The 18,873-nt window shown below is 33.1% G+C and overlaps 1 protein-coding gene across 25 annotated transcripts in view; it reads left to right on the plus strand.

The window, feature by feature from the left end:
* Positions 1-18,873, plus strand: part of PARD3 (par-3 family cell polarity regulator) — a 730,632-nt gene that overhangs the window by 336,525 nt on the left and 375,234 nt on the right. For all 25 annotated transcript variants that reach the window (XM_056800896.1, XM_007504759.3, XM_007504751.3 and 22 more), the window contains one exon: positions 15,824-16,002. In XM_056800896.1, coding sequence (XP_056656874.1) covers positions 15,824-16,002 — 179 coding nt within the window. The remainder of the gene's footprint in view (positions 1-15,823; positions 16,003-18,873) is intronic.

An 18,873-nucleotide genomic window follows, 5' to 3' on the forward strand; every position in this document is an offset into this window, starting at 1 on the left:
GATTTATTAATTTAAAAAATTCCTATTTATCAGTTCTCTCTTTTCAAGTTTGTTGATGATGTTTTTAGGGTCAGCTTTTGCTGCCATAAGACACTTTCTCTCGGTCATCTTTTTCTTTATTTTTAAAAATATGAGGTTCCTTAAAGCTATACATTTTTGATCCTAAGAAACTATAAGTTGTTTAATCTTTTTAAGAGTGATACTATGCCATGGTTTTTTCAACGTAGTTTAAATGCTCAGGCATAAAATTCTTTCAGTCTTCAAGTTTTCTAATTTTTTACTTGGAAGAGACTTTAGAGGTCATGAATTCCATCCCTTACCAATTTAGCATTCCCTTCCATAACATTTCCAACATATGGCCACCCCGATTAAACAACTCCAGAGAGGGAATAGACTGTCTATGAAGAAGTGAGTTCACTATTTTTAGATGTAATTTTTGAAGCTTCTCCTTTTTTTGAGCAAAAATGTCTTCCTTGAAATTTAGCATTTTAGAGATATTTTTAACTCCTACCTTCCATCTTAGAATCAATAAGATGTATTGATTCCAAGGCCATAGAGTAGTAAAAGGGCTAGTCTATGAGTGTTAAGTGACTTGACAAGGGTCACACAGCTAGGAAATCTTTGAAGCCAAATTTGAACCTAAAGCTTTCCATGTCTCTAGAGCCTATCTCTCAATCCACTGCGCCACCTAGCTGCCTCCAGGATACTCGAGATTTAAAGCTGAAGAGACCTTAGATATTATCTTGTATGATCATAACATTTTACATTTGAGGTAAATGAGACCTAAAGTGACTTGTCTAAGATCACAAAGGGTGTAAAGTGGTTGAACCAAGATTTGATCCAAGATTTTCTCTATTTAGACTTAGTGCTATTTTATTGTACTGCTTTGCCTCCCTTAAAGATTCTTGTTCTTTTCTAAAAGATCACATTGAAAAATGATTGCCTTTTTCCTTACATCCATAGATATTGTTTCAATCTTTATCCAAAACATTGTTAAAACTTAAATATGATGTTTATATTTCTTCCTTTAATAGAATAGTTGAGTTCTATCTTGAGAACAAGGACTTTTGTTTTTTTTAATTTGTCTCTCTCCCAGTACTTAGCAAAAGTACTTTCATCACAGTAAATATTTATATATTCAGTCATTTATTTCTTGGTATCGTTATTAGATTTTTACATTCATCTTTAGAGAACTACATCAAATTCAATTTACTACTAATATTTATATGAGCCTTTTATGCTGCACTGTTTGTAATCTTACATGTTGGTTTTTTTTTGCTATTGTATTTTTAATTATGCCCATTTTGGGTTTAGAGCTTTAAGATATTTTTTGCATGTCAAGTTTTAATCTGATAATTTCTTTGTCAAATATTATTTTATAATTTTTTTTAATGGTGGGAGTGATTGGCAGAGAACATTTTTCTGCTGTAGTTTCATTATAATTTTGGTTAATGCTGTTGACCTTTTTTTCCTTCTCTCCAATATTTATCCATTATTTATTCATCAAATCTCTTATTAAATATTTTGAATGATTCATTATAAACTTAATCATCAATAAAGCCAATTAAGCTTATGTTATAGTTATTTATATTCACAAAATTTTAATGTGTCAGAAATCCTAACTTCTCATGCTCTCTTAAATATTGATCACCATTATTTGTCCATTCTTTCTCATTAACTTCATTTCTTTTGGTTTCCTTCTATTCATTTATGTTCTTCATATTTTTTATCTTAATTACACTATGTAATTCCATTTAAAAAATGTACCACAATCTATTTAACCATACCCACATTATTAAAAACTTATGTTGCTTCCATTTTCCCCTTACAAATAATGCTGATATCAAAAAAATCTATGAAGAGATACTACTTTTTGTTTTGTTTTTGCTATAAACATTATGTATTGTCAACAATGAAATTATTTAGTCAAAGGATGTGATTTTACTGCAGACTAATAGACTATATTTTCTATTATTCTTTTTACAAGAACTGGTCTATCTCATAGAATCATTAGGGTGAAAAACACTTTGTAAAATTTGAAAATTATATTTTTTTATATGTGTTTACACACATACTAATGATATTTTTGATGTACAATATCACACTGTTATGGTGATTATTAATTAGAGAAGTTTTCTTTTATTCTAAATAATTGTAAACCCTTTAAAATGGAAGGTTTCAGAGTTTGTCTTCTTCAATCATATCAACTCAATGAAAGAATACTTTCTAGTTTGAGAAAGTTAGTGATGCCAAAGAAAGAGCAACCAAATTCGAAATAAAAGAAGAAAATTTGAGCTCAAGACCTGAATCGACTATTCTCTATTGCTCATTTTCCTAATTTGTAAAATGGAGATAAAAACATTAATTTTACTTAGCCTGGTGATCAAAATAATATGTGAGTATTTTAAAAAATTAAAAAAATTTTTTAAAAAGTAAGCTACCACCACCACCATCACTACTACTACTACTACTACTACTACTACTACTACTACTACTACTACTACTACTACTACTACTACTACTACTGATATTCCTGTTGCTCTTGCTCCTACCACCACCATCACCACCACCAATATATTAGCAACAAAAAGAACAATTACCATATTTTTTTCAGATAGTTATTTAGCTTTTCATTTTCAGATGATTATTGTGTAATAAAGATCTTTTTTTTTCTGTCTCTCATTGTCTACTTTTTCATTTCTTTTTCTTTTTCTCTGAAAAATTTCTTATTGATGATTTTTTTTTTTTTGGTAACTACTTAAATGTCTCTGTTTACCTGTTCTGGCTTTCTTTATATTTCTGTTTTCCTAATTTTCCTAACTAGATTTAATTAATTGAAGTTCATGGCAGAGTATTGCCCTTAGAAATGAAATGCTTGTTTTCATCCTACCAAAACCATTGTATTTTGTCTTTTTTTTATTCCCAGTAATTAGTATAGTGCCTGACAGATAGTAAGCAAATAATAAATGCTTGTAACTAACTATAACTAGATAATGAAAAGGTTGGAAGGAACCTCTAAGATCATCTATTCTGAGCCTCTATTAGAAATCTCTCTGTAATATATCCACCACATGGTTATCTACTATTTCCTAGATAGAACTCTAATGATGAAGAATCCAATAGTTACTGATGAAATCTCTTCTGCTTTCAGTTATCTTGCTTCTCTCCACTCCCCTCCCCACCCCATTATGTCCCCATGCTAATTCTCAGCTTTTAGTAAATAAGACACTGATGAAGTGTCAAAAGTGGCCTGGAGTGGCCAGAGGGATCCTCTAGGAACTGAGATCCTATTTGACAGTTGACAGAAGGCTATGATAGGCACATGTGGTTTGGCTCAAGGGAACCTCAATTTTGTGGTTTTCTGAGCTTCCAAGCTGTCTTGTTCCATTTTCAATACATGCATATAAAGACTCAGAAGGGAATAATCAAATGGTGTGTTTTCTTGGGACAAAAAAGTAATTTTTAGTAATATGGTTAGTTTATATTTGGTAAGAAAAGTTTGCTATCTCAGCTGTTAGGTTCTTTGTTTGCTATTTGCACTTTTGGTGAACTTTGAGCTCAAAATTTATACTCTACAGAATGTGTCAATGTCAGTGGTTAGCGAGGAGTGAATAAAAATGCACAGAGGATATTTTTTTTCTTTTCATGTTTTTGACCAGTGTCAACAAACATGAACCATTGTTGAGGGAAAAAGAGGGTTTTTATACATACATATACATAACGTATACATATTTATTATATATAAATACCATGAATATCTATTAGGCTAGATTGTATATTTTTTAAAGGTATAAAATTTCACATGGTAGTTCTGTAGTACTGTCCTACATGTCTGTTTTCCTTTGTCAAGTTTCTTTGTTCTCTCTCATTTATCTTAAAAATGAGTCATTGATGTTCTTTTCACTTTAAAAACAAATTTTAGTGGCATCAACATCACCCTGAATCTACTTTCCCATCCAAAACAAGTAAAAAAAAAGCTATCAATGTAAAAATGTAATCAATGTAATAAAATGTAGGAATGGATCGACTAATTGACCCAGTCTAAAGGCATACGCCTTATTTCTGCACATCTATTTATTTCTATTTCATCAGATTTTAACAAACTTTAATTCAGTCTGGTAGCCCTTATTTATTCCTTTCTCTTTTCATGTATACAAACTTAAGAGTGTCAATATTCTGGAAGAATTTGTATGGTTTGATTTTATATGTTTTAGGAAAATCCATAGGTGATTATTGCATAATAAAAATCTTTTTTTTTTCCTGTCTGTTATTGTCTCTGTCTCCTTCATTTCTGTGTTTTGCTTTTTCTCTGGAAACTTCTCTCACTGACAATCTTCTTTTTTAACTGTCTTTATGTCTCTGTCTATTGCATTTTTCTTTATGCCTCTATTTCTTTTATTTTCATAATTAGATTTGGTAATGAAGTTCATGGCAGAATATTAAGTTAATTAGAGATGACCATTGGCTCTGTTGGTGAAGAAGCTTTATCTATCCCTAGCACCCCTTTGATTTTTAGTTATTTTGGATCCATTCATAGGATATTAATTCAGGACAAAATATTATTTTTATAAGAAGAAGTGAAACATTATACTAGGTTTGTAATATCAAAGTGTGTGTGTGTGTGTGTGTGTGTGTGTGTGTGTGTGTGTGTGTGTGTGTGTGTTTGTGTAGGGGAACAAATATTTGACAAGATTTCAATATAAAACCAAGGGAAATAAATAAGTAAAAAATATATGTATTCTTAGAATATCAGAGAAGGAATAAAAATAGATTCTTTAAGAAATAAGTAACAAATATAGTTTTTGAGCAATTGAGACAGAACTTGAACTCATTTCTTGAAGATGCTAAGCCAGCTCTACTACATTATGCCTTGTTGCTTCTGATATACAAATTTCTTCTCTTCTTAAATTAAGATGATTTTCCTAAAATTTACCTTCTGAATGATGTGAGCAGTGCACCTTTGTTTTTAATAAAATGGTATTGAATATGGTATTGAATATCAGTTCTGTTTATTTTTTATCATTGTTGTCATTAAGTAATATTGTTGATCCAATAGAATGTTGCTTTAAGTTAAGAGCTTACATTTAAAGAATATTACATTAAAGAATTTTTACTATCCAAATAAATCCCCTCAGGTGATAAATACGTGATTATAAAGAACTATAAAAGTGAAGAGGAAAGCATATTTAAATGAATCCCCAATTAATTTCTAAAAATGTCATACTAGCATATGCGCCAACACTCTTGGGGAGTCAGTCTTCTTTTCATGGTTAATTACAACCTTACCCTTCTCCAACCTGCTTCTATAGTCATTCATGGCTGCCTCTCTCCTAGCTTTTGTATGAGAGCACATATGTTGAAAAATATGAAAGTGCGTGCAAATGCAAGTAGATACCCAATTAGCCCCATTTTAGAAGTGCAATTAATACATAGAGTGGTGAAGATTTATTTAATGAAGTTCAATTGCAGGGGATGTACTCTGTGAGGAAAGTAGTAATATCTTCTTGCTTCATATAAATGTTGAATGAATGAAATTATGCATGAGAAATAACATTTTCTTTGGCACGAGTTTTTCGCATTCATGTAATTTTCATTATTTTTTCTTCCTCAGTTGGTAGAGGAGGTAGGTAGTAAGAAGAACACATGGGTTTTATAGATTGTCTGGTTGATGGATAAGGAGGAAAGAAGAGAGGTTTCCCTCATATGATTTTAGAGACATAATAATGATAAAATAGCCAAACTTTATTTAGTATTTGTAAGTTTCCAAATCTTTTTACATGCTATCACATTGGATTCTCACTATAATCTTGTAATGTAGAGGTTTATGTTATTTTTATTTCTATTTCAATAATGTCTTTAACTGAGGCTCAGAAGGGTTATGTGGTATGTACATGGTCCTATGGCTATTGTTTTATTATCAGGATTTGAACACAGGCTTTCCTAACTCCAAGTGTACTATTCTATCCGCCTCTCTATCTAAAATGATCATCTTTCATGTATCTATTAATCCAATTTACTGTTATTTCCATAGAAATAAGAGCAAATGCCAGCAGTGTTCCAAAGGCAGGGGTCAATTTTTAAACATTGTAATAGTCATTTATTAGTATATTTCCTTTATTTCTTCCTCAGGTTAACTGCCATTGTTTAACTGCTGGAGAAACATTAAGTCAAAAAGCAGTGCTTATGGAAAAATAACTCCTCTCAACCTTATTCCCTCTCTTATTATAAGACTGTTAGAGAAATAAACTAATGTTACTGGACATCTCATCCTTAATGCTCGTTTTATAGATCAAGTGACTGGGCTCCTGAGAAAAGAGTGAACTTGTCTAAATTTCTCTTAGTGGACAAAGATTTATATAATGACATCATATCTCAAGACTCACTCTTCATTTTAATCAATATGTATGAGAATCTACTTGTTTCCCTAGACACCCACAGGTCCTGATCAATTAAGGAAGCTCTCACACTTGTCCCTTATTTCTGCTCAAAAATGTTAAAATGTTATTAAACACCCCCCCCCCCCATACCCAAGATGAATTTAGAGATAAGGCCCATTCTTGAGAGAGATTTTTTGTAACAATGAGTGATATTGATGATATTACTTCCCCTGCTTATTCCATAGTGGAACAGGGTGAATTTCACTTTTATATCTGTCTATACCTCATTTGCACTCATAAAAATGACATTTGACTCTGGACCATTTTCATTAAAATGGCTTTCTGTATTGTTATGTTTCTGACATTTTGCCAATTAAAATGCATTTTGAAGCCCACTGAAAATGCTGCAATACTTGTTTTTGTTTTTGTTCTTCTGGATTTGGCTATGCTTGTTACCTAGGAAACAGCAATTGGGTTGGATTTTATTTGCCTGGTTGTCAGACTGTCAGAGTTATGGATAAAGTTCTTTACTGTAGGATTGTGCATGTGTTCCTTAAAGATAGGGAATATTTCAGCAGAGCCAAAGGCTCCTTCTTCGCATCCTCCAGGAAATAGATTTTGTCATTTCAGAGTCAACCTGACCAAATGGATCGAAGACCTGGAATGAAGAAGATATTGGTTCAAGTTTCATTTCAGATACACGATAATTTTCCTAGGTTCTAAGTTAAAAGACAAATTACTGAATCTTGTTAAGTTGAGGTCCTCATGCCAGAGAAATAACATACCCAGACCCAGCAAGAACTCCTAATCTTCCTTCTCCTGCCAAGTGCAGTATATTTTGCACTTAAAGAAGTATTGTTTGACTCAGGATGCCATGCTAAGTATAGTTCCATAGAGAATACCTACAATGAAGGCAACATTAATTTAAAATAAATTTTTTATTTCTCTTGAAAAGTCACAGACATTCTTTAGCATGCCCAAAGTGCCTCTCTCCACCAAGCAAGGAAGAAAGCAGAATCTTAAGAAAAATAAAATCTTTGTGATCTTCTCTGGAGAGGACATTAGATATTATCTAGGAGAACATCTTTCATTTTACAGAGGAAAAAACTAAAAGCCAGAAAGGGGCAATGATTTTTCTAGTGATATAGGCAATGACAGAACTGGGATTTCAACTTAGCTCTTATCACTTCAGACTCAGATTTCTTTTTTTTTTCTTTAGTGACCGATGTGATTGTCTTACTGAATAAAATGAATAATTATCTTCATAAATAACCAATTTTACGTCTGTGGCCAGAAAGTTTCAAAAATTAGATTGAGAGAAGTTTACCTAATGCTGATTTTGAAAGTATGGGAATAATGAAGCTTATTTTAATGATGGCTCTTATCTAATAAATACTTCATCTTAAGGAAATTATAAACTTTAAAAATGCATTTTTACTGAATTCTGTGAATAAGAAATTTATATTTCAATCCTATGTCAAGTGAAGATAAGTGAGATTTTAATACAACTAGTCAGTTTAAGCACATTTCACATTAGTGCTATTAGAAAAAAAAATATTTCTAAATGGATCCCAACTAGACCTAATTGTTTTTGCTTTAAAAAGTAATTAATCTGAATTATAGATTAAATTGCACCTTTCATTTGTTTTTTTTTTGAAACTCAACCAATCAAAAGATCCATTATAGTCCATGATAGTTTATTTTTTTCTTTAAACCTATCTTTCCCAGTCTTGTTCTTGGCTCCTACTAGCCATTCTCTTCATATGTAACCTATGTGCTTCATCATATGTGCTCCATCAACTATTTCTGTATGCTGAGGTATCAAATACAGATACTGGCCACATTGCATTATACAGCCCTCCCAATCATTGCCCAACCAGATTAAAATGGAACTGAGAAATATTTAGCAAAATAAATAAAAGTACAATAGAAAATAGATAATGTTAATATGTAGTTTTCTTAGTCTATATTTGGCCTGCAGGGATTCTCATATGTGGCTTAGTCACCCTTTTTCTTTTTTGATTTTGGCATTACCTCAAAGTACCCAATTTGTCAACATGATAACACTGAAATGTTATTATATCATAGGGAAACAGAGAAATAATTTGGTGACTTATTATTTTCTGAATTAATGGGAAGAAATAATGAAATCAAATAATAATGAACTAATTTTTCTTTATCCATAAGATAAAGAAAATATTGAAATAACCTTCTGTTTTTATGATTTTGAGATAATAAAGCATAATGTGTAAACACCTGCCAGCAAATAATGTTTATTAATAGACAACATATGCAATGTACTCTATTCAGGAATTCAACTGAAAAAGAGAAAAACAAAGGATGAGAGGTGGTTAAGTGAGATGTTTTGGCATCACCCCTCCAGTTCCTTAAAACTGTAAAGACAGGCTGTAGGGGTTAGTAGAAAAAACACATTTGTCTTGAGGAATAAAACAGTACAGTAGCATCCTTTTACTTAAAGAGCAATTTATAGAACTCATCAGCTGAAAAAGACACAAGGAAGACAATATTATTTAGCAAATAAAGAAAAATTTGTAATTTGTCTTGATGTCAAACAAAGGGAATTAAAGAAAAGTATATTAATATCTTGAAGGTAATGAAAGCTATCTCTGTATAAAGTAGTGTAGTTGTTGATTAAACAGATAAAGTAATGATTATAAAAATTAAATATATGCAAATTAGGGGGTCTCGATAATGTGCTTCTTAGTTTCTTGGGGGAATTAGCTAATGAGCTTACTGAACCGGCACTTCGTTTTATAAAGGAATAGAGTACCCATTAAATACCAGAGCTTTAGGAAAAGAAAATGACTGTGAAGTGCTAGACTGGCACTATTCCAGAAATAGACTTCAATCCCTAATACACTTTTGAAGGCAAATATTAAAGGTGATTTAATAAGCACCCGGATATCCTCAGTATGATCAGTAAGCATTGCATATGCATGAAAATAAATCATAATGTTGAGGTTGAGGCTGATAGCTTGAAAAATTTTAATTACAGTACTATTGAGCCAATAGAATAAAGTATATAACATGAGGGATTTAATGCAGTACCCTACAAAAATGAAAAGAAACAAGATTCACTTGCCTATAAGGAACTAAAAACAAATAGAAAGACAATAAAGCCAAGTTTTTTTTATAAAAATGAAAAATTGTTGGGACCCTCTGGTGGCAATGAATTTTGTATTTAGTCTCTCTTCTTCTCTCTTCCGTTGGGAAAAAACAATTCATGTTCTTTATATTGCTACTCTATTGTACCCACCCATTCATCACTAGAGAATAAACAATGCTAAACATTAGAGTTATGAAAGGTGCTGCCCTGGTTTTTGGTGAAATCAGAGAATTGAGGAAGCAAGACAGATTTGGTTAGGGAGCCATGAATACTTGTATTTAAACAACCTCAGACCCTTATTTGCTGTGTGGCCCTGAGCAAGTCATTTAACGTCCATCTTTGTCAGTTTCCTCATTTATAAAATTAGGATTGTAATAATGCCTTCTTGCCTGGATTGTTGTGAGGATAAAATGATATTAATTGTAAAGTGCTATATAAAGCATGGAGTATTATATGGGTTCTTGCTACTTATTATTAATTGTTGCTGCTGCTTCTTTTTCTTCTTCTTCTTCTTCTTCTTCTTCTTCTTCTTCTTCTTCTTCTTCTTCTTCTTCTTCTTCTTCTTCTTCTTCTTCTTCTTCTTCTTCTTCTTCTGCTGCTGCTGCTGCTGCTGCTGCTGCTGCTGCTGCTGCTGCTGCTGCTGCTGCTGCTGCTGCTGCTGCTGCTGCTGCTGCTGCTATTACTGTTACTACTACTACTACTTTTGCTTAGTCAGTGGTATTAATTCTTTCCCAAGGAATGGCTTTACTTCTGTGGGAATCCATAAGCTGCCTTTTATAATTTTTTATTGTTCATTTTGGTGATGAAATTTAAACCAGTGAATTCTGAAGATATGAAAATCTGAAGAAAAAGTATATGGAAAAATGGTTTCTATGTGGACTGCCTTGTAGAGTGAGTCAGATAGACTGAAGAGCTCTTCTTGCTACTGTATCTGTATTGGGCAACTACTGTAAACAGAGTACGTTGAATCCAACATAGGAAAGTAAGTAGATATCTTAGGAAAGTTCCAAAGTTCTTTTAATGGACCCTTGTTTCTCCAGGAAAAGAAATTCCATCTTTTTAATGGCACTCTGATTCTGGTAATGTTGTATGCCTTTGAATCATGAAACTGCCATCTTGGGCAAGCACTGAAGTTGAGAACCACCTAAAGGGAAATGGAGAGGAAGATGATAACAGTAGGTGAGCAACATGTAATATATGACAGAGGAAGAAAGATAATACCTCTCCCCCCCCCCAAAAAAAAAAAAGATGATCTCATAGAAGTGACAGCCAGTGGATGGCTTGCTTGCTTCATGAATACTCTTGAGATGTCAAGAGAATGGGAGGAAGGCTGCTAGTAATCTTCACAACCATTGATGTGAACTTATGCTAAATGTGGACTTTATCTTTATGATCGGAGGCTGTCTACCTTGATGAATTCACCCATCTTTTGGAGTTAGGAATATATGATAGAACACAACCACAAATATTAGAAATGGGTGGAACTTGAAGCCACTCAATACAAACTCTTCTTATACAGAAGAGAAAATAGATCAATAGTAGCCAAATGGTTCCCAAATGCTTCCTATAACTTTTTAGTGTATGATCTAAAACCAGACCCAGGATTTCTGACCTAGAAGTTACTAGCACTCGCCAATAGCTATTATCTATAATAAGAACCAATGTTACTATATGTTTTGAAGTATCTTTCCCTATGTTTAGCTCTATTTTTATAAAGATAAGAAACAAACAAAACAAAGTTGTCATAGAGATTCTGATATATTGGACATCTATCATGTTAAGATGTTCATCGCCTTGAATATTCAATAATAAATATTAAATAGTATGAAAAGTTCTAGTTGCAATCATAAATTTGTGGGTGAGCAGATTTTGGCTGTTTAACAGTCCAAATGTGAATATCGGTTATTTAATTCCTTTTCTAATTTATTCTACAACTTATTTAACAGGGACCTTACCTGCAGAGGCAAATCAATATTTACAGTACATTAGTGCCACAGAGAATTTGAAGTCTTGTGATTAGGGTTTATTGCTGTTTTATCTACTCTTCAAAGTAACTACAGACATCAAACAACGTCAGCTGTCATCCTGGATTCAGTGACATTGCTCTAGTCCCATGTGTGCTTTATCCAGAGGTTTAATTATTGAACATTCTTTTCTTTGTATTTTGTTTTAATATTTCAAGGGACATACTTTGGAGATCTATATATTAAATAAACCAAAAGATTCTTGTTAGAATATTCAATTAGTGCTTGTTTTTAAATCCACTTCTTTTGCTAAAATTAGAGAGAAGCATTTGCTCTTCTAATGCTCAGAGTGCTTTAAATTAGAAGTCATTTTTAATTATTATAGAGGTCATAAGACTACTATGACATAAATATCTTTTTCTTGGGGTTCTTTGGCAATAGTAGGTTGATGATTTATACAATGGTGAGAAGTTCTACATCAGTCTTATTCTTGTACAGAAATGGCTTCATTTTTGCAACATTTGCTTAACTGGAGAAGTGATCAGGGCCATATGTCAAGCTCATTTGTGCCTCATGACTCATTTTGTAGATAAGGTCAAGAAATTAATAGTAGTCCCAAACCTGAGATATGCCAGGAGTCAATACAGATTGATCTTATGCTGTCTTGAGTGCCCAGTAGATAGGTGTGGCAAATTCTAATGATTTTGAAATGATTTTTTTTAGCTGATTTAGCTGAAATGATTTTTTTAGGAATTGTATTAGAGCATAATACTGACTCTGGAGTCAGTCAGTTAGAACTAACCTGGATTCACATATTGCCTTGCATCCTTACTTCCTTTGGGACCTTGTAGCCAATTCATGAAATCACAGAATTTGAGGGTTTTTTATTCAATTCAATTCAGTTAACATTTATTAAAGAACTACTGTGTGCCAGGTACTATGCTAAATGCTGTGGAGACAAAATCAATGGAAATCTGTTAATGGAAAATTGAGTTACCCATAAAGTTCAGAAAGTTTAAACCCCTGTTTAAAGGAAGTCTTTGGGTAGTGTTTCTTGCTGCTCTACCTGCTAGCCCTTTAATCAGAGGGCAATGCTACTAAAAGAGTGTTGAAAGTGACCTCAGTGATCACAGAAATACAATCTGTTTTTTAAAATGAATCCCCACTCAAAAATACCAGACAAGTAATCATCTATATTTGATTGAAATCCACAAGGAGGGGGAGCCACTCACTACTTTTTCAGTCAGCCGATTCCCCTTTTTAAAACCTTTAACTTCTGTCTTAGTATTAATTCTAAGATAGAAGAGTAGCAAGGGCTCAGGCATTTGAGGTTAAATGATTTGCTCAGCAAATATCTGAGGTCAGATTTGAACCCAGGTCTGGCACTCTCTCCAATATCCTTCTTAGATACCTCTCAGGGTATTCTACTTTTGAACAGCTCTATTATTATTATTATTAAATTATTTTATTGTTATAAATTATAATATATTATATAAATTACACATATAATTTATATTTTACATAATATAAATTATAATATAATATATAAATCATAAGTAAATTATAAAACAATTTTATTGACATTAATTTTAAATTTGTTTCTTTATAACTTTTATTAACTGCCTCCTGAATCAGAACCAAACAAGTTTATTCCCTTCTCCAGGTATATATTCTCCAGGTCTTCTTGTGGCCAATTCTGAGCCTAATCTTTCATATTCCCCAGCATTTAGTATACTACATTGCTTAAAGTGAGTTCACAATGTGCATTTATACTACAACTGTTTACTTTTCCAAGTTTATTTTATTTTGAAAATACTTCAACCATCACTCAACTGATCATTGATATGTGCCAAAGAATTTTAGGGTTAATAACGAACCAGAGTAGATGCTTTTGCTTGTGTGACTCTAATGGTGAGAAAACCTGTAGGCTTAGTTGTTTTGGAAATTACAGTCATGTTTAGTCTGTGTAGGTACTGATGCCTGGCATTAAGTAACTCAGAATTAGGTATGCTGCATCTTCTGTTAGGAAGCTGAGAATTGGAATGGAAGCTGAAAAATTATTTCCTAAGCTATGCTATTTATTCTGTACCCACTTGTGGGAAAGCAAATCCAAGTGAATCATTCGTCCTGTTTGAATTTGTCCTGGGGCTGAAATTCTGTATTAATATGGTCACTTTATTATGCTCTGTGTCTACTGCTGCTGATGGGTACAGCTGTGTCCTTTGTTATTTATATCTCCAGGGGTCTGACCAAGCTTCTGTTTGTTAAGCTTACTCTGTCTAGAATATGAGGTGCTTTATTCCTCTATTCTTTGGCTTCACAGTAGAGTTCTCAAAGACCCTCTAATATGAAAACAAAGATGCAATAATATGTCAGCATTGTGCTTGCTCACAAATGTACTTATGCATTTTCATTTGTGATTTTCAGTTAGACCAACTTATTATACTATTATAGAGGGATTAATTTATCTTTTAGGGCATTTCATTTTTACTAAGTATTTATAGTCAAACTTACTTTTGCCTTGAAATATTTAGCGTGATAGAATCTCTTTCAACTCTACTATCCTATGATTCTTAAAGCATAATTAATACAATTATCCCATTTAAACAAACAAGGAAAAAACAACCCAGGATAATAATTTACATTTGTAGAACTCATTTCCTTTGAAGAGCCCCAAATGAGCTGAGTTTAGTGATATGTGAAGGCTGTTTATTAAGCTTTTCCCTAAGCTTTTAGTGAGGAAAAGGAAAAAAAAATCCATTATGCATGCCAAACTGAATCTTTTATTTTCTCTAAAGCTAATACTTTAAATTGGATGAATCTATATTAAGATAAATTTGTGTGTACTCTTTTTAAATTTAATTTGGATTTCTTACAGGTTGATGTTGTGGGGTAATCTTTCCTTTTTATCTTGTTCTTATCTCATTGGGTTTTCTGTAAGTATCTTTGATTATAGTCCAGTTATAGGAGATAATCCAGGTCTTTATTAATTGGATTGGCCATATTTCTACAAAGAAGTTGTAATATAAAACATATTTTGCACACATTTCAGGTACAAGCAACATTTAATTTGATGTCAATTACATTAAGATTTAAATTAATGTGATGGCTACTATATGTGTACATCGACAAAAAAGAATATAAACTTCTAATTTATTAATAGTACCCATGTACATAAACATACACACATGGCTATTGATCTGCTAGTTTATGCTACCAATTTTTCTTCCAGGAACTTTTTTTTTTGTGGTTCTGGTATTTTTAACTCCTAGATTAGGTGATTTCTTCTCATAATATGGGAAGTTGGTGCAATGAATATAGAGCACAAGATCTGGAGTCAAGAAGATCTGAATTCAAACCTGATCTCAGGCACTTATAAGCTGTGTGACCCTGGACAACTTAATCTGGTTTGCCTCAATAGCTCATCTATAAAATGACCTGGAGAAACAAAATGGCAAACCATTCTACACTCTTTGCCAAGGAAAACCCCAGTATAGTCATGAAGAGTCAAATACGTTTGAAGTGATTGAATATTAAAATCTCATACTTTGGAAACAAAACTTAGTTTTGAACAGTATGCTTAGCTGTATGACTCAAACATGTGTAAATTGTTTAATTATCTTTAGAGAGATTTTGTAGTTTCAGCAGAGAGTATTCATTTTTTTAGAGTTCTTTCACTGAATCTTCATGGCAAAACCAAAATTCATGGTCTTTGAAAATCAGAAAAAGGCTTTAAAATTATCTTAAATATTTGGCATTTCTAGGAATTAAACTCCATCAGTTTTTAAGTATGAAACCAGTGATTTAATTGCTTTCTATCTGTATTCTGATGATCTACTTATTTAATTTCACAGAGCTTCATCACCAGATTTTGCATAGAGTAATGATTTGGGGGCATAGGTGGGCATACCAGTCTTCTACATAGTTGTGACAGAAGTTGTAGTCTACACTGGAGAAGGCAATATTGATGAAATTATAGCTATTTCAGGTTTGAATTTTTAGAAATTACTTGTTTGGCACCAGAAATATTAGATTATTAAATAGTGATATGTTAAACTCTATGAATATGAAAAAACCTCATAGTTATGAAAAATTAATTGTCTTTATTTATTTATTTTTTTGCTTTCTGTCTTTGAATGAGTGCTAGTTCCAAGGCAGAAGGGCACTAAGGGCTAGGCAATAAGAGTTAAGTGATTTGTCCATCATAGGATATAAGCAAGTGAAGAAAAGACTCTATAGTATCACATCACTTCAGTGTGCTGTTTTAACACTTACATTTTTATTCATGAATCTTATAAAAAAAACTTTACTTTGGTATCATTTATAAAAGACAATGTACATATCTATACTTTCAGATATGCCCTTACATGTACGACGAAGCAGTGACCCTGCATTAATTGGCCTTGCAACCTCTGTCAGTGATAATAATTTTTCCTCTGAAGAGCCATCACGGAAAAACCCCACGAGGTGGTCCACAACAGCTGGCTTCCTCAAGCAAAACACTTCTGGGAGTCCCAATACTCGTGATAGGAAGGTAAATACAATCTATTTCTATTGTGCTAATCAAGTTTATGTTTGTTTGGTTTTGGAAATTCATATTTGATCTTTCGCTTTAACCTTTGGATACGTCCTGTTTTTCTATGTTTTCCCCAAGGCTCCCCCCCCCCCAATTTTTTATTTCATATTATTTTAAAAAAAGGATGTAAATTGAAGCAGTTATCCTACTTTATATAATTATTATATTTTACTTCAATGTTGTATCAGTTCAATTCAACTAACATTTATTTAGTGCCTACTGTGTGCAGAGGACAGAGATTGGACCTGGAAGAGACAAAGAGTTAAACAAAGACATAATTTCTTTTTTTATGGAGCTTATTTTGAGTGAGGACCTATTTGCAGAAAATGAGAGTTGTGTAACCAACAGCCTGTGAAATCAAAAAAGCAAAAAGAATTCCACTGATGGAAAGGATCTAGAGTGTCTTCATAGATGATGTATTATTTGAGTTGAAATTTAACTGTATTCAGTAGGCATAGAAGGTTTGGGAAGAAGATTCCAACAGCAGTATGAGCCAAGATACAGAAGAGAGAAAATGGAGTACAGAGTAAGTTAGCTGGCCTAGAATATACTGAACAGAATACAGTGTTGTGTAAAAGGAAAATGGTGCCAGATTGCATAGGGTCTGAAGTGTGAGGAGCGGAAGTTTGAATCAATAGTGGTACCTCATTCTCTGAGGTTTTGTTTTCCCAGGTTTCATCACCTTGGATGGATGCTGTGTTGGTCCACCCAGTCCTAGGGGGAGGAGCTGTGGTTTCTTCAGTCAGTTCTGCTTTCACTTTCACTGTTTAAACTTTTTAAAGGTTTTGTTTTATATTGGGGGAGAAAACGTGAAGCACCTAGCTGAATCGCTGAGAGGGAGAGTACATGCATTCTTGGGGTCAGCAGATGTTTACTTATCTCCATGGTAGGTCTTGGAACAGACCAGGAGCACTATTATAACTTACTAAGCAAACCTTGTGTCTCTTTATAATAAAAAGTCTGTGAGCACAGTTTGTTATCAAGATAGCCCTGGAACTGTTCAATTTTCACATAGTTTGCCCGAAACAGTAGCAATTTAACTGTGGTTTAGTATAATCAGAGCATGAGAGTTCAGATGTTAGTTTTATCAACTGCTGTCCTTCTACAAGGCATTTAACCTCCTTTTGATTCACCTTTATTCTCAATAGAATGCAGTTAATGACTGCACTAAATATCTCAAAGAGCTGTGGGACACACATGACATAATGCACATAATATAGTTTATTGTCTTTATTCATGTCCACTTGTTTTAGTTTTTTTAGTTGATTTAACTCAGGTCATTTGTTAATTGAGTATATATGTACTATGTGGGGAGATACTAAATATACAAGTCTTGTCAAGTCACTTAACCTCTCTTTGCCTCAATTTTCTCATCTGTAAAATGGGGATGATGATATGGGTAGCAAATGGAACAATAATTTTAAAGCACTTAGCACAGTGCCTGGCACAAAGTGTGCACTATCTAGCAATGTTAGCTATTATTATTAGGCAGCTAGGTAGGTCACTGAGTAGAATGCTGGCCCTGAAGTTGGAAAGGCTCCTCTTCTTGAGTTCAAATCAAGCTTCAGAAGCTTACTGGCTGTGTGACCCTGAACAAATCATTTTACTCTATTTGCCTCTGTTTTCTTATCTGTAAAACAAGTTAGAGAAGGAAGAGGAAAACTACTCTGGTATCTTTTCCAGGTAAACCTCAAATCAGGTCATGAAGTGACTCAACAACAGCAACAAAATATTATATAGTATGAAGAGACATGACATCTACTAAATATATATTTCTGCATTAAAAGACTGTTTGATATTAGATTTTTCCTGGGCATATGTTCATAAAATGTATATTCTTTACCAGTCACTGAGTTTTTTTATACAAGTCCACAACATCTCACTCAAGGCAAAAGATAACTCCAAGCAAACTTCTGGGATGAATTTGGAAGAATGGATAGAGTACCTTTTTTTTACCTTGAGAAGGCTCAGAGTCAGAGAATTTTTCTGGTTTATGGAGAAGAATATTCTAATAAGTTTTAAAAAGGCAAAACTTCAAATACTCTCCCTCATACTTGCTATGTGACTAGACGAGTCATTTAATCTCTCTGAGGTTCTTGTGGTTTTCATCACTTAGCAACTAAAGACACAAATGGGGTTGTGATCTAATTGTTGGAAAGAATTTACACAGGGATGAAAGCACAGATCCTGATCCAATGAATGAATGAATAATTTTTTAAGTGAAAAGTACATATTTACCCCCATGGCTAGATAAAGCCTTATGAAGATATCAGATACTGAGCTGTGCTACTAAGAAATTTCAATAGGTAGGAAAGTACATGTTTAAAAAATTTTTGCTTAATAACTGAACTTTTGAAATATTGAAAAGAAGCCATAATTCTTCAATATACTTTATTCTGTTAGGATTGAAATTCTTTAGAGATCATTTATGAATTTATGATTGTTTATTAAATAGTAAGTGTTAGAGTTGGAGAGAAAGAAAAGCACATAGTCCATATCCTCTGAGTTTGCCACTCACTTCCTCCTGTTTCTGTTCACCAGCTAAGAGGAGTCAAGTCAAGGAATGTCAAAAGGACTGTGCCAACTTCTAAACAAACCCTGAATGAGACCTTCCCCATTAGCCTAACCCCATCCTTAGACCAAATACCAAAAGCCCAAAAGACCTTAATCCCATTGATGTCACTCCTATGTCTCCCTGGATAGAGAGACCTGACCTCAGTTAGGAGCAAAATCCAACCTTCCAAACACCAGAAGTCATGGGGGACCAGAGAACACTTTCTGGAATGCCACTGGACCAGGAAGCCTCTGCTTTCTTCCCACGGTACTTAC

Source organism: Monodelphis domestica, chromosome 5 (assembly GCF_027887165.1).
Source record: "Monodelphis domestica isolate mMonDom1 chromosome 5, mMonDom1.pri, whole genome shotgun sequence".
Classification (NCBI taxonomy): Eukaryota; Metazoa; Chordata; class Mammalia; order Didelphimorphia; family Didelphidae; genus Monodelphis; species Monodelphis domestica.